This window comes from Salvelinus alpinus, chromosome 28 (assembly GCF_045679555.1).
Source record: "Salvelinus alpinus chromosome 28, SLU_Salpinus.1, whole genome shotgun sequence".
Classification (NCBI taxonomy): domain Eukaryota; kingdom Metazoa; phylum Chordata; class Actinopteri; order Salmoniformes; family Salmonidae; genus Salvelinus; species Salvelinus alpinus.
The window spans coordinates 40,392,299-40,409,923 of record NC_092113.1 but is presented as its reverse complement, the minus strand read 5'-3'; the positions used below and the strand labels follow the sequence as shown (position 1 = coordinate 40,409,923).

Genomic DNA, 17,625 nt, shown 5'->3' with positions numbered 1-17,625 from the left:
CCTCAGAGACTAAGAGACTAAGCTAACCTCAGAGACTAACCTAACCTCAGAGACTAACCTAACCTCAGAGACTAACCTAACCTCTGAGACTAACCTAACCTCAGAGACTAAGCTAACCTCAGAGACTAACCTAACCTCAGAGACTAAGAGACTAACCTAACCTCAGAGACTAACCTAACCTCAGAGACTAAGCTAACCTCAGAGACTAAGAGACTAACCTAACCTCAGAGACTAACCTAACCTCAGAGACTAAGAGACTAACCTAACCTCAGAGACTAACCTAACCTCAGAGACTAAGCTAACCTCAGAGACTAAGAGACTAACCTAACCTCAGAGACTAACCTAACCTCAGAGACTAAGAGACTAACCTAACCTCAGAGACTAAACTAACCTCAGAGACTAAGCTAACCTCAGAGACTAAACTAACCTCAGAGACTAAGCTAACCTCAGAGACTAAGCTAACCTCAGAGACTAACCTAACCTCAGAGACTAAACTAACCTCAGAGACTAAGCTAACCTCAGAGACTAAGCTAACCTCAGAGACTAAGCTAACCTCAGAGACTAACCTAACCTCAGAGACTAAGAGACTAACCTAACCTCAGAGACTAAACTAACCTCAGAGACTAAGCTAACCTCAGAGACTAAGCTAACCTCAGAGACTAACCTAACCTCAGAGACTAAACTAACCTCAGAGACTAAGCTAACCTCAGAGACTAAGCTAACCTCAGAGACTAACCTAACCTCAGAGACTAAGCTAACCTCAGAGACTAACCTAACCTCAGAGACTAACCTAACCTCAGAGACTAACCTAACCTCAGAGACTAACCTAACCTCAGAGACTAAGCTAACCTCAGAGACTAACCTAACCTCAGAGACTAAGCTAACCTCAGAGACTAACCTAACCTCAGAGACTAACCTAACCTCAGAGACTAACCTAACCTCAGAGACTAACCTAACCTCAGAGACTAAGAGACTAAGCTAACCTCAGAGACTAACCAAACCTCAGAGACTAACCTAACCTCAGAGACTAACCTAACCTCAGAGACTAAGCTAACCTCAGAGACTAACCTAACCTCAGAGACTAACCTAACCTCAGAGACTAAGCTAACCTCAGAGACTAAGAGACTAAGCTAACCTCAGAGACTAACCAAACCTCAGAGACTAACCTAACCTCAGAGACTAACCTAACCTCAGAGACTAAGCTAACCTCAGAGACTAACCTAACCTCAGAGACTAACCTAACCTCAGAGACTAACCTAACCTCAGAGACTAACCTAACCTCAGAGACTAACCTAACCTCAGAGACTAACCTAACCTCAGAGACTAACCTAACCTCAGAGACTAACCTAACCTCAGAGACTAAGCTAACCTCTGAGACTAACCAAACCTCAGAGACTAACCTAACCTCAGAGACTAACCTAACCTCAGAGACTAACCTAACCTCAGAGACTAACCTAACCTCAGAGACTAAGCTAACCTCTGAGACTAACCAAACCTCAGAGACTAACCTAACCTCAGAGACTAAGAGACTAAGCTAACCTCAGAGACTAAGCTAACCTCAGAGACTAACCTAACCTCAGAGACTAACCTAACCTCAGAGACTAACCTAACCTCAGAGACTAACCTAACCTCAGAGACTAACCTAACCTCAGAGACTAACCTAACCTCAGAGACTAAGCTAACCTCTGAGACTAACCAAACCTCAGAGACTAACCTAACCTCAGAGACTAACCTAACCTCAGAGACTAACCTAACCTCAGAGACTAACCTCAGAGACTAACCTCAGAGTCTAACCTCAGAGACTAACCTCAGAGACTAACCTCAGAGTCTAACCTCAGAGTCTAACCTCAGAGTCTAACCTCAGAGACTAACCTAACCTCAGAGACTAACCTCAGAGTCTAACCTCAGAGTCTAACCTCAGAGTCTAACCTCAGAGACTAACCTAACCTCAGAGACTCACATCAGAGACTCACCTCAGAGACTAACCTCAGAGACTAACCTCAGAGTCTAACCTCAGAGACTAACCTAACCTCAGAGACTAACCTCAGAGTCTAACCTCAGAGTCTAACCTCAGAGTCTAACCTCAGAGACTAACCTAACCTCAGAGACTAACCTCAGAGTCTAACCTCAGAGACTCACCTCAGAGACTAACCTCAGAGACTAACCTCAGAGTCTAACCTCAGAGTCTAACCTCAGAGTCTAACCTCAGAGTCTAACCTCAGAGACTAACCTCAGAGTCTAACCTCAGAGTCTAACCTCAGAGACTAACCTCAGAGACTAACCTCAGAGTCTAACCTCAGAGTCTAACCTCAGAGTCTAACCTCAGAGTCTAACCTCAGAGACTAACCTCAGAGTCTAACCTCAGAGTCTAACCTCAGAGACTAACCTCAGAGTCTAACCTCAGAGTCTAACCTCAGAGACTAACCTCAGAGACTAACCTCAGAGACTAACCTCAGAGACTAACCTCAGAGTCTAACCTCAGAGTCTAACCTCAGAGACTAACCTCAGAGTCTAACCTCAGAGTCTAACCTCAGAGACTAACCTCAGAGACTAACCTCAGAGACTAACCTAACCTCAGAGACTAACCTAACCTCAGAGACTAAGCTAACCTCAGAGACTAACCTAACCTCAGAGACTAAGCTAACCTCAGAGACTAACCTAACCTCAGAGACTAAGCTAACCTCAGAGACTAACCTAACCTCAGAGACTAAGCTAACCTCAGAGACTAAGAGACTAAGCTAACCTCAGAGACTAAGAGACTAAGCTAACCTCAGAGACTAACCTAACCTCAGAGACTAACCTAACCTCAGAGACTAACCTAACCTCTGAGACTAACCTAACCTCAGAGACTAAGCTAACCTCAGAGACTAAGAGACTAACCTAACCTCAGAGACTAAGAGACTAAGCTAACCTCAGAGACTAACCTAACCTCAGAGACTAACCTAACCTCAGAGACTAACCTAACCTCTGAGACTAACCTAACCTCAGAGACTAAGCTAACCTCAGAGACTAACCTAACCTCAGAGACTAAGAGACTAACCTAACCTCAGAGACTAACCTAACCTCAGAGACTAAGAGACTAAGCTAACCTCAGAGACTAACCTAACCTCAGAGACTAACCTAACCTCAGAGACTAACCTAACCTCTGAGACTAACCTAACCTCAGAGACTAAGCTAACCTCAGAGACTAACCTAACCTCAGAGACTAAGAGACTAACCTAACCTCAGAGACTAACCTAACCTCAGAGACTAAGCTAACCTCAGAGACTAAGAGACTAACCTAACCTCAGAGACTAACCTAACCTCAGAGACTAAGAGACTAACCTAACCTCAGAGACTAACCTAACCTCAGAGACTAAGCTAACCTCAGAGACTAAGAGACTAACCTAACCTCAGAGACTAACCTAACCTCAGAGACTAAGAGACTAACCTAACCTCAGAGACTAAACTAACCTCAGAGACTAAGCTAACCTCAGAGACTAAACTAACCTCAGAGACTAAGCTAACCTCAGAGACTAAGCTAACCTCAGAGACTAACCTAACCTCAGAGACTAAACTAACCTCAGAGACTAAGCTAACCTCAGAGACTAAGCTAACCTCAGAGACTAAGCTAACCTCAGAGACTAACCTAACCTCAGAGACTAAGAGACTAACCTAACCTCAGAGACTAAACTAACCTCAGAGACTAAGCTAACCTCAGAGACTAAGCTAACCTCAGAGACTAACCTAACCTCAGAGACTAAACTAACCTCAGAGACTAAGCTAACCTCAGAGACTAAGCTAACCTCAGAGACTAACCTAACCTCAGAGACTAAGCTAACCTCAGAGACTAACCTAACCTCAGAGACTAACCTAACCTCAGAGACTAACCTAACCTCAGAGACTAACCTAACCTCAGAGACTAAGCTAACCTCAGAGACTAACCTAACCTCAGAGACTAAGCTAACCTCAGAGACTAACCTAACCTCAGAGACTAACCTAACCTCAGAGACTAACCTAACCTCAGAGACTAACCTAACCTCGGAGACTAAGAGACTAAGCTAACCTCAGAGACTAACCAAACCTCAGAGACTAACCTAACCTCAGAGACTAACCTAACCTCAGAGACTAAGCTAACCTCAGAGACTAACCTAACCTCAGAGACTAACCTAACCTCAGAGACTAAGCTAACCTCAGAGACTAAGAGACTAAGCTAACCTCAGAGACTAACCAAACCTCAGAGACTAACCTAACCTCAGAGACTAACCTAACCTCAGAGACTAAGCTAACCTCAGAGACTAACCTAACCTCAGAGACTAACCTAACCTCAGAGACTAACCTAACCTCAGAGACTAACCTAACCTCAGAGACTAACCTAACCTCAGAGACTAACCTAACCTCAGAGACTAACCTAACCTCAGAGACTAACCTAACCTCAGAGACTAAGCTAACCTCTGAGACTAACCAAACCTCAGAGACTAACCTAACCTCAGAGACTAACCTAACCTCAGAGACTAACCTAACCTCAGAGACTAACCTAACCTCAGAGACTAAGCTAACCTCTGAGACTAACCAAACCTCAGAGACTAACCTAACCTCAGAGACTAAGAGACTAAGCTAACCTCAGAGACTAAGCTAACCTCAGAGACTAACCTAACCTCAGAGACTAACCTAACCTCAGAGACTAACCTAACCTCAGAGACTAACCTAACCTCAGAGACTAACCTAACCTCAGAGACTAACCTAACCTCAGAGACTAACCTAACCTCAGAGACTAACCTAACCTCTGAGACTAACCAAACCTCAGAGACTAACCTAACCTCAGAGACTAACCTAACCTCAGAGACTAACCTAACCTCAGAGACTAACCTAACCTCAGAGACTAACCTAACCTCAGAGACTAACCTAACCTCAGAGACTAACCTAACCTCAGAGACTAAGCTAACCTCTGAGACTAACCAAACCTCAGAGACTAAGAGACTAAGCTAACCTCAGAGACTAACCTAACCTCAGAGACTAACCTAACCTCAGAGACTAAGAGACTAAGCTAACCTCAGAGACTAACCTAACCTCAGAGACTAACCTAACCTCAGAGACTAAGCTAACCTCAGAGACTAAGCTAACCTCAGAGACTAAGCTAACCTCAGAGACTAACCTAACCTCAGAGACTAACCTAACCTCAGAGACTAAGCTAACCTCAGAGACTAACCTAACCTCAGAGACTAAGCTAACCTCTGAGACTAACCAAACCTCAGAGACTAACCTAACCTCAGAGACTAAGAGACTAAGCTAACCTCAGAGACTAAGCTAACCTCAGAGACTAACCTAACCTCAGAGACTAACCTAACCTCAGAGACTAACCTAACCTCAGAGACTAAGCTAACCTCAGAGACTAACCTAACCTCAGAGACTAAGCTAACCTCTGAGACTAACCAAACCTCAGAGACTAACCTAACCTCAGAGACTAAGAGACTAAGCTAACCTCAGAGACTAAGCTAACCTCAGAGACTAACCTAACCTCAGAGACTAACCTAACCTCAGAGACTAACCTAACCTCAGAGACTAACCTCAGAGACTAACCTCAGAGTCTAACCTCAGAGACTAACCTCAGAGACTAACCTCAGAGTCTAACCTCAGAGTCTAACCTCAGAGTCTAACCTCAGAGACTAACCTAACCTCAGAGACTAACCTCAGAGTCTAACCTCAGAGTCTAACCTCAGAGTCTAACCTCAGAGACTAACCTAACCTCAGAGACTCACATCAGAGACTCACCTCAGAGACTAACCTCAGAGACTAACCTCAGAGTCTAACCTCAGAGACTAACCTAACCTCAGAGACTAACCTCAGAGTCTAACCTCAGAGTCTAACCTCAGAGTCTAACCTCAGAGACTAACCTAACCTCAGAGACTAACCTCAGAGTCTAACCTCAGAGACTCACCTCAGAGACTAACCTCAGAGACTAACCTCAGAGTCTAACCTCAGAGTCTAACCTCAGAGTCTAACCTCAGAGTCTAACCTCAGAGACTAACCTCAGAGTCTAACCTCAGAGTCTAACCTCAGAGACTAACCTCAGAGACTAACCTCAGAGTCTAACCTCAGAGTCTAACCTCAGAGTCTAACCTCAGAGTCTAACCTCAGAGACTAACCTCAGAGTCTAACCTCAGAGTCTAACCTCAGAGACTAACCTCAGAGTCTAACCTCAGAGTCTAACCTCAGAGACTAACCTCAGAGACTAACCTCAGAGACTAACCTCAGAGACTAACCTCAGAGTCTAACCTCAGAGTCTAACCTCAGAGACTAACCTCAGAGTCTAACCTCAGAGTCTAACCTCAGAGACTAACCTCAGAGACTAACCTCAGAGACTAACCTAACCTCAGAGACTAACCTAACCTCAGAGACTAAGCTAACCTCAGAGACTAACCTAACCTCAGAGACTAAGCTAACCTCAGAGACTAACCTAACCTCAGAGACTAAGCTAACCTCAGAGACTAACCTAACCTCAGAGACTAAGCTAACCTCAGAGACTAAGAGACTAAGCTAACCTCAGAGACTAAGAGACTAAGCTAACCTCAGAGACTAACCTAACCTCAGAGACTAACCTAACCTCAGAGACTAACCTAACCTCTGAGACTAACCTAACCTCAGAGACTAAGCTAACCTCAGAGACTAAGAGACTAACCTAACCTCAGAGACTAAGAGACTAAGCTAACCTCAGAGACTAACCTAACCTCAGAGACTAACCTAACCTCAGAGACTAACCTAACCTCTGAGACTAACCTAACCTCAGAGACTAAGCTAACCTCAGAGACTAACCTAACCTCAGAGACTAAGAGACTAACCTAACCTCAGAGACTAACCTAACCTCAGAGACTAAGAGACTAAGCTAACCTCAGAGACTAACCTAACCTCAGAGACTAACCTAACCTCAGAGACTAACCTAACCTCTGAGACTAACCTAACCTCAGAGACTAAGCTAACCTCAGAGACTAACCTAACCTCAGAGACTAAGAGACTAACCTAACCTCAGAGACTAACCTAACCTCAGAGACTAAGCTAACCTCAGAGACTAAGAGACTAACCTAACCTCAGAGACTAACCTAACCTCAGAGACTAAGAGACTAACCTAACCTCAGAGACTAACCTAACCTCAGAGACTAAGCTAACCTCAGAGACTAAGAGACTAACCTAACCTCAGAGACTAACCTAACCTCAGAGACTAAGAGACTAACCTAACCTCAGAGACTAAACTAACCTCAGAGACTAAGCTAACCTCAGAGACTAAACTAACCTCAGAGACTAAGCTAACCTCAGAGACTAAGCTAACCTCAGAGACTAACCTAACCTCAGAGACTAAACTAACCTCAGAGACTAAGCTAACCTCAGAGACTAAGCTAACCTCAGAGACTAAGCTAACCTCAGAGACTAACCTAACCTCAGAGACTAAGAGACTAACCTAACCTCAGAGACTAAACTAACCTCAGAGACTAAGCTAACCTCAGAGACTAAGCTAACCTCAGAGACTAACCTAACCTCAGAGACTAAACTAACCTCAGAGACTAAGCTAACCTCAGAGACTAAGCTAACCTCAGAGACTAACCTAACCTCAGAGACTAAGCTAACCTCAGAGACTAACCTAACCTCAGAGACTAACCTAACCTCAGAGACTAACCTAACCTCAGAGACTAACCTAACCTCAGAGACTAAGCTAACCTCAGAGACTAACCTAACCTCAGAGACTAAGCTAACCTCAGAGACTAACCTAACCTCAGAGACTAACCTAACCTCAGAGACTAACCTAACCTCAGAGACTAACCTAACCTCGGAGACTAAGAGACTAAGCTAACCTCAGAGACTAACCAAACCTCAGAGACTAACCTAACCTCAGAGACTAACCTAACCTCAGAGACTAAGCTAACCTCAGAGACTAACCTAACCTCAGAGACTAACCTAACCTCAGAGACTAAGCTAACCTCAGAGACTAAGAGACTAAGCTAACCTCAGAGACTAACCAAACCTCAGAGACTAACCTAACCTCAGAGACTAACCTAACCTCAGAGACTAAGCTAACCTCAGAGACTAACCTAACCTCAGAGACTAACCTAACCTCAGAGACTAACCTAACCTCAGAGACTAACCTAACCTCAGAGACTAACCTAACCTCAGAGACTAACCTAACCTCAGAGACTAACCTAACCTCAGAGACTAACCTAACCTCAGAGACTAAGCTAACCTCTGAGACTAACCAAACCTCAGAGACTAACCTAACCTCAGAGACTAACCTAACCTCAGAGACTAACCTAACCTCAGAGACTAACCTAACCTCAGAGACTAAGCTAACCTCTGAGACTAACCAAACCTCAGAGACTAACCTAACCTCAGAGACTAAGAGACTAAGCTAACCTCAGAGACTAAGCTAACCTCAGAGACTAACCTAACCTCAGAGACTAACCTAACCTCAGAGACTAACCTAACCTCAGAGACTAACCTAACCTCAGAGACTAACCTAACCTCAGAGACTAACCTAACCTCAGAGACTAACCTAACCTCAGAGACTAACCTAACCTCTGAGACTAACCAAACCTCAGAGACTAACCTAACCTCAGAGACTAACCTAACCTCAGAGACTAACCTAACCTCAGAGACTAACCTAACCTCAGAGACTAACCTAACCTCAGAGACTAACCTAACCTCAGAGACTAACCTAACCTCAGAGACTAAGCTAACCTCTGAGACTAACCAAACCTCAGAGACTAAGAGACTAAGCTAACCTCAGAGACTAACCTAACCTCAGAGACTAACCTAACCTCAGAGACTAAGAGACTAAGCTAACCTCAGAGACTAACCTAACCTCAGAGACTAACCTAACCTCAGAGACTAAGCTAACCTCAGAGACTAAGCTAACCTCAGAGACTAAGCTAACCTCAGAGACTAACCTAACCTCAGAGACTAACCTAACCTCAGAGACTAAGCTAACCTCAGAGACTAACCTAACCTCAGAGACTAAGCTAACCTCTGAGACTAACCAAACCTCAGAGACTAACCTAACCTCAGAGACTAAGAGACTAAGCTAACCTCAGAGACTAAGCTAACCTCAGAGACTAACCTAACCTCAGAGACTAACCTAACCTCAGAGACTAACCTAACCTCAGAGACTAAGCTAACCTCAGAGACTAACCTAACCTCAGAGACTAAGCTAACCTCTGAGACTAACCAAACCTCAGAGACTAACCTAACCTCAGAGACTAAGAGACTAAGCTAACCTCAGAGACTAAGCTAACCTCAGAGACTAACCTAACCTCAGAGACTAACCTAACCTCAGAGACTAACCTAACCTCAGAGACTAACCTAACCTCAGAGACTAAGCTAACCTCAGAGACTAACCTAACCTCAGAGACTAAGCTAACCTCTGAGACTAACCAAACCTCAGAGACTAACCTAACCTCAGAGACTAAGAGACTAAGCTAACCTCAGAGACTAAGCTAACCTCAGAGACTAACCTAACCTCAGAGACTAACCTAACCTCAGAGACTAACCTAACCTCAGAGACTAACCTAACCTCAGAGACTAACCTAACCTCAGAGACTAACCTAACCTCAGAGACTAACCTAACCTCTGAGACTAACCAAACCTCAGAGACTAACCTAACCTCAGAGACTAACCTAACCTCAGAGACTAAGCTAACCTCAGAGACTAAGCTAACCTCAGAGACTAACCTAACCTCAGAGACTAAACTAACCTCAGAGACTAACCTAACCTCAGAGACTAACCTCAGAGACTAACCTAACCTCAGAGACTAACCTAACCTCTGCAATAAGGCTAAATTAATCTGGTATCCAGCCGGTGATAGCAATTGAGCCTGGGGGATGTGGTTAAACCACATTAGACACGGTCAGCGATTAGTGATATGCTCACCTTGCACATGTTGCAGACATTTCAGTGTTACAGGGTTAGGGTTAGGTTTAGGGTTAAGAGGGAGGGACCTTGCATACATTAGAGACGTCTCTTTGAGGGACCTATGTTGCAAACTTCTTGGTGTGACAGGTTTAGGATTAGGGTTAAGTTTAGGGTTAGAGTTAGGGTTACGTGGGACTTACCTTGCGTATGTTGTAGAAGTCTCTATGAGGGACTTTCTTCTGAGCTGCCAGCTCCTTCATCTCATTCAGCAATATGTGCATCTGGAACTTAGAACTCAGGTACTGTAACCGACGGTAGCAGAACGACTTCCTGTGGTGGTGAATAAGCACAGACATTGTGTCAAATAAAATCAAACGTTATGCCTATAGGTCCATAAAAAAATCTCTATAAACTTTACAGTGAAACAATACATGACCAATACTTTACAGTGAAACAATACATGACCAATACTTTACAGTGAAACAATACATGACCAATACTTTACAGTGAAACAATACATGACCAATACTTTACAATGAAACAATACATGACCAATACTTTACAGTGAAACAATACATGACCAATACTTTACAGTGAAACAATACATGACCAATACTTTACAGTGAAACAATACATGGCCAATACTTTACAGAGAAACAATACATGACAAATACTTTACAGTGAAACAATACATGACCAATACTTTACAGTGAAACAATACATGGCCAATACTTTACAGTGAAACAATACATGACCAATACTTTACAGTGAAACAATACATGGCCAATACTTTACAGTGAAACAATACATGGCCAAGACCTTACAGTGAAACAATACATGACCAATACTTTACAGTGAAACAATACATGACCAATACTTTACAGTGAAACAATACATGACCAATACTTTACAGTGAAACAATACATGACCAATACTTTACAGTGAAACAATACATGACCAATACTTTACAGTGAAACAATACATGACCAATATTTTACAGTGAAACAATACATGACCAATACTTTACAGTGAAACAATACATGACCAATACTTTACAGTGAAACAATACATGACCAATACTTTACAGTGAAACAATACATGACCAATACTTTACAGTGAAACAATACATGACCAATACTTTACAGTGAAACAATACATGACCAATACTTTACAGTGAAACAATACATGACCAATACTTTACAGTGAAACAATACATGACCAATACTTTACAGTGAAACAATACATGACCAATACTTTACAGTGAAACAATACATGACCAATACTTTACAGTGAAACAATACATTGCCAATACTTTACAGTGAAACAATACATTGCCAATACTTTACAATGAAACAATACATGACCAATACTTTACCATGAAACAATACATTACCAATATTTTACAATGAAACACATGACCAATACTTTACAGTGAAACAATACATTACCAATACTTTACAATGAAACAATACATGACCAATACATTACCAATACCTTACATTGAAACAATACATACCAATATTTTACAATGAAACAATACATTACCAATACTTTACAGTGAAATAATACATTACCAATACTTTACAATGAAACAATACATGAACAATACTTTACAATGACACATTAAAGACAAAAAACAACAAAGAATAAAAGTGTACAAGAGAACAAAACACAGTACCAAAGTAAATCAATAAAAGACACGGTCTGTCTGTGTACTGTACTCACACAGGTCCGTTGATGATGAGAGCCATCATGACGTTCATGTCATTGATGTAGTCCTGTAGGTCTGGATAAGGAAGCTCCAACTCTGTGCTCCTGACATCACAGTGCATGTTTTAAAGGGACATTATAAGATGATCTACTGTACATGCCAGGGGTCAATTCCAAGAATTCAATTCCCAAATCAATATTATTCCCAACAATTTGACAAATTCCATTTTGAATTCAGTTCCCGCAGGCTTTCAGGCTGATCATGTCACTGTTCAGATAGGCTAGCTATACTGGAAATAAAGGAATACAGGTTGAAATGATTAAAAACAAATCCTACAGTCAATTTTGTATGCTATGTGCATTAAATCCATTAACTGGGAAATACCGTATATTCCAATTAAATTAAATTCCAAAGATTAAAATCTGTTTACAATTTCAATTAAATTCCAATTCAAAAAGTCCAAACAGTCTAATTCCAATTAAATTCCTATTCCATAACTTGAAGATTTTTTAAATAAACATTTAATTCAATGTAAATTCTCCACTTCATATGTGAATTCAATAATCAAATTAGAATTTCAAGTTAAAAATCGGAATTGGCCTTGCTACATGCTGATGACAAGTTTTATAACGTATCACAGAGCAGAATATAATTATTTAAACCTGCAGGTTTTAAGTAAAGTGTTACCAAAGTAATTCAAGTGGTAGAAAGATTTAATGGAAGAAACCAATGTCTCACTTCTCCATTGTGTCCTTATTAGTGTAGATATGGACGACACCGTTTACCATCTTGCAGCCGTAGCCTATATCAGGAGGAATACAGGCAGGGTCCTGGTTCTCGTAGGGGTGAGTGGTGGAGACGGGAGGATGGACCGTCTGGTCTAAATCTAGAATGGAATAGAGTACAATAGAATAAAATCAAATAGAATAGAGTACAATAGAATATAATCAAATAGTATATACTTCAATAGAATATAATCAAATAGAATAGAGTAGAATATAATCAAATAGAATATAATCAAATAGAATAGAGTACAATAGAATAGAATCAAATATAATATAATTCAATAGAATAGAATCAAATAGAATAGAGTTTATAATATATACAGTATAATATATACAGTTTAAGTCGGAAGTTTACATACACCTTAGCAAAATACATTTAAACTCAGTTTTTCACAATTCCTGACATTTAATCCTAGTAAAAATTCCCTGTCTTAGGTAAGTTAGGATCACCACCTTATTTTAAGAATGAGAAATGTCAGAATAATAGTAGAGAGAATGATTTATGTCAGCTTTTATTTCTTTCATCACATTCCCAGTGGGTCAGAAGTTTACATACACTCAATTAGTATTCGGTAGCATTGCCTTTAAATAGATTAACTTGGGTCAAACGTTTCGGGTAGCCTTCCACAAGCTTCCCACAATAAGTTGGGTGAATTTTGGCCCATTCCTCCTGACAGAGCTGGTGTAACTGAGTCAGGTTTGTAGGCCTCCTTGCTCGCACATGCTTTTTCAAGCTTTAACTTCCTGACTGATGTCTTGAGATGTTGCTTCAATATATCCACATACTTTTCCTTCCTCATGATGCCATCTGTTTTGTGAAGTGCACCAGACCCTCCTGCAGCAAAGCACCCCCACAACATGATGCTGCCACCCCGTGCTTCACGGTTGGGATGGTGTTCTTCGGCTTGCAAGCGTCCCCATTTTTCCTCCAAACTTAACGATGGTCATTATGGCCAAAGTTCTATTTTTGTTTCATCAGACCAGAGGACATTTCTCCAAAAAGTACGATTTTTGTCCCCATATGCAGTTGCAAACCCTAGTCTGGCTTTTTTATGGCGGTTTTGGAGCAGTGGCTTCTTCCTTGCTGAGCAGCCTTTCAGGTTATGTCGATGTAGGACTCATTTTACTGTGGATATAGATATTTTTGTACCCGTTTCCTCCAGCATCTTCACAAGGTCTTTTGCTGTTTTTATGGGATTGATTTGCACTTTTCGCACCTAAGTACGTTCATCTGTAGGAGACAGAACGCGTCTCCTTCCTGAGCGATATGATGGCTGCGAGGTTCCATGGTGTTTATACTTGCGTACTATTGTTTGTACAGATGAACGTGGTACCTTCAGGCGTTTGTAAATTGCTCCCAAGGATGAACCAGACTTGTGGAAGTCTACAAATTTTCTTCTGAGGTCTTGGCTGATTTCTTTTGATTTTCCCATGATGTTAAGCAAAGAGGCACTGAGTATGAAGGTAGGCCTTGAAATACATCCACAGGTACACCTCCAATTGACTCAAACTATGTCAATTAGCCTATCAGAATCTTCTAAAGCCATGACATCATTTTCTGGAATTTTCCAAGCTGTTTAAAGGCACAGTCAAATTAGTGTATGTAAACTTCTGACCCACTGGAATTGTGAAACAATTAATTATAAGTGAAATAATCTGTCTGTAAACAATTGTTGTAAAAATTGCTTGTGTCATGCACAAAGTAGATGTCCTACCCGACTTGGCAAAACTATAGTTTGTTAACAAGAAATTTGTGGAGTGGTTGAAAAACGAGTTTTAATGACTACAACCTAAGTGTATGTAAACTTCCGATTTCAACTGTAATACGCATCATGCAACAATTTCAAAGATTTTACTGATTTACAGTTCATAGAAGGAAATACAATTTAATTAATTAATTAGGACCTAATCTATGGATTTCACATGACTGGGCAGGGGTACAGCCATGGGTGGGCATAGGCTCCCCCAATTGGGAGCCAGGTCCACCCACTGGGGAGCCAGGCCCAGCCAATTAGAATTAGTTTCCCCCCACAAAAGGGCTTTATTACAGACAGAAATACTCCTCAGCGCCCCCCCTCCCCCGCCTCAGACGATCCCACAGGTGAAGAAGCGGGATGATGAGGTCCTGGGCTGGCATGGTTACACGTGGTCTGCGGTTGTGACGCCTGTTGGATGTACTGCCAAATTCTCTAAAACGACATTGGAGGCGGCTTATGGTAGAGAAATGAACATAAAATTATCTGGCAACAGCTATGTTGGACATTCCTGCAGTCAGCATGCCAATTGCATGCTCCCTCAAAACTTGAGAGACCTGTGGCATTGTGTTGAATGACAAAACTGTACATTTTAGAGTGGCCTTTTAATGTCCCCAGCACAAGATGCACCTGTGCAATGATCATGTTTTTTAATCATCTTCTTGATATGCCACACCTGTCAGGTGAATGGATTATCTTGGCAAAGGAGAAACGCTCACTAACAGGGATGTAAACAAATTTGTACACAACATTTTAGAGAAATACGTTTTTTTGTGTGTATGGAACATTTCGGGGATCTTTTATTTCAGCTCATGAAACATGGGGACCAACACTTTACATGTTGCTTATATCTATATTTTTGTTCAGTATATAATATAGTTAAAGTGATTAGTCCGTCAGACACAGAACTTCTTCTTCTTCTTGCTGTGCTCCTTATCCCTGCAGATGGGTTGGAATGGGCCAAGCATGTTGCCAATGCCATACCGATGTCGGCACTGCATTTCAATGGGGATAATTCCCCCACTGGTCTGTACACTGCGTGACAGTCTGTGCTGCTAGGTGGTAGAGCTGATGGAGTGTGGAAATTACTTCTATTGATGATTATGAAACTGCTAGTCCTGAAGAGGCATAATGATTGGCTGAGAGCCATTTGAAGTTGTGCTAACAGCAGATTAACCTTTGACAGCGTGTGGTTTCAAATGTTGAATTTCAATGATGAAAATTCTCCCAGTTTACACACAGTCTGTGCTAGGTGTTGTGCGCGTGCCTGTCTGCCTGTCTCTCGGCCTGTGTTTTTCTGTGTGTCTGTCTGCCTGTCTGTATGTGTTTCTCTGTGTGTCTGTCCGCCTGTCTGTCTGCCTGTGTTTCTCTGTGTGTCTGTCTGCCTGTCTGTATGTGTTTCTCTGTGTGTCTGTCCGCCTGTCTGCATTTCAGTCTGTCTGTCTGTGTTTCTCTGTCTGTCTTCTCTACCTGCAGTAACAGAGGTCTCAGGTATCTCCTCATAGATGCCCATATCTAGAGGTCTGTCACTGAGCTCCTCCAGGTAGCTGGCTGTGGTCCGACAGAAGCTCTGCATGGACAGGCCGATGTACTTCTCCCTGATGAACAAGGCCTTCACTACACACTTAGCAGCATCCAGCAGGTCTGTGAAGGGAACCTGGAGAGAGGGGGCGGGGAGAGAGAGGACACAGGTTAGCCATTGGACCTTAGAAGAAAAATAATACTTTTATTTTTACATTGTCATTTCTCAATCATCTTTTTCCTTTTCAACCAACACCCATATGAGCTGCCCCTGGATCAGTGTTAAGAGGTTAGCTAAGTGCCTTGCTCAAAGGCACTACAGCAGGATATGGTATGGAGGTTTTTTTTTGGTGGGGGGATATTTCTGTGACCTACCCCACATTTCTCCTCTCCAGAGATGGCGACCCGCTGGAAATCCTTCTCTCCTTCCCGCTCCATCTCCTTGGGGTACAGGTCCATGAATGACTGGCTCTGCTCCTTCAGGTATCTAACACAAGACGATAGGCCAGGTGTATTCAAATATTACCCCACGAGGTCTGGAGCCCGCTGCATTTCTATTCTACCTGATAATTAATTGCGCTCAACTGGTGTCCCAGGTCTAAATCATTCCCTGATTAGAGGGCTAGAATGGGAAAAAAAACTTTAAAAACTGTGGAATGTCTTCGAGGACCAGAGTTGAATATGAGGGTGATAGGGGAAGAGAAACGGTTCATTGACAAGACTGTGTTAGCCAGCTGAGCTAAAGCCTAGACTGCTAAACTACATGAGAGATAAACTATATGTGACCGACCAGGGTACTCTGCATGCCACAAGACTGTGTTAGCCTGCTGAGCTAAAGCCAATGCATTAGCTAGCATAGCTAATGTGAGTCTCCTTACTTTACTCACTCTAGGTCAGTAGCAAGAGGAGCTAATGTGAGTCTCCTTACTGTACTCACTCTAGGTCAGTAGCTAGAGGAACTAATGCGAGTGTCCTTACTGTACTCACTCTAGGTCAGTAGCTAGAGGAGCTAATGTGAGTCTCCTTACTGTACTCACTCTAGGTCAGTAGCTAGAGGAGCTAATGTGAGTCTCCTTACTGTACTCACTCTAGGTCAGTAGCTAGAGGAGCTAATGTGAGTCTCCTTACTGTACTCACTCTAGGTCAGTAGCAAGAGGAACTAATGCGAGTGTCCTTACTGTACTCACTCTAGGTCAGTAGCTAGAGGAACTAATGCGAGTGTCCTTACTGTACTCACTCTAGGTCAGTAGCTAGAGGAGCTAATGTGAGTCTCCTTACTGTACTCACTCTAGGTCAGTAGCTAGAGGAGCTAATGTGAGTCTCCTTACTGTACTCACTCTAGGTCAGTAGCTAGAGGAGCTAATGTGAGTCTCCTTACTGTACTCACTCTAGGTCTGTAGCTAGCGGAACTAATGTGAGTGTCCTTATTGTACTCACTCTAGGTCAGTAGCTAGAGGAGCTAATGTGAGTCTCCTTACTGTACTCACTCTAGGTCAGTAGCATTAGGAGCTAATGTGAGTCTCCTTACTGTACTCACTCTAGGTCAGTAGCTAGAGGAACTAATGCGAGTGTCCTTACTGTACTCACTCTAGGTCAGTAGCTAGAGGAACTAATGCGAGTGTCCGTACTGTACTCACTCTAGGTCAGTAGCAAGAGGAGCTAATGTGAGTCTCCTTACTGTACTCACTCTAGGTCAGTAGCTAGAGGAACTAATGTGAGTCTCCTTACTGTACTCACTCTAGGTCAGTAGCTAGAGGAGCTAATGTGAGTCTCCTTATTGTACTCACTCTAGGTCAGTAGCTAGAGGAGCTAATGTGAGTCTCCTTACTGTACTCACTCTAGGTCAGTAGCTAGAGGAACTAATGCGAGTGTCCTTACTGTACTCACTCTAGGTCAGTAGCTAGAGGAGCTAATGTGAGTCTCCTTACTGTACTCACTCTAGGTCAGTAGCTAGAGGAGCTAATGTGAGTCTCCTTACTGT

At 42.4% G+C, this 17,625-nt stretch overlaps 1 protein-coding gene across 3 annotated transcripts in view; it reads right to left on the bottom strand.

The window, feature by feature from the left end:
• Nucleotides 1–17,625, bottom strand: part of LOC139557870 (AMP deaminase 2-like) — an 80,696-nt gene that overhangs the window by 40,894 nt on the left and 22,177 nt on the right. For 2 of the 3 annotated variants that reach the window (XM_071373144.1, XM_071373143.1), the window contains exons 5-9: nucleotides 16,020–16,131; nucleotides 15,594–15,780; nucleotides 12,323–12,470; nucleotides 11,599–11,688; nucleotides 10,074–10,203 (exon numbers count right to left, since the gene is read on the bottom strand). In XM_071373144.1, the coding sequence (XP_071229245.1) occupies nucleotides 10,074–10,203; nucleotides 11,599–11,688; nucleotides 12,323–12,470; nucleotides 15,594–15,780; nucleotides 16,020–16,131 (667 nt within the window). The remainder of the gene's footprint in view (nucleotides 1–10,073; nucleotides 10,204–11,598; nucleotides 11,689–12,322; nucleotides 12,471–15,593; nucleotides 15,781–16,019; nucleotides 16,132–17,625) is intronic. The other variant, XM_071373142.1, reaches the window with a different exon arrangement.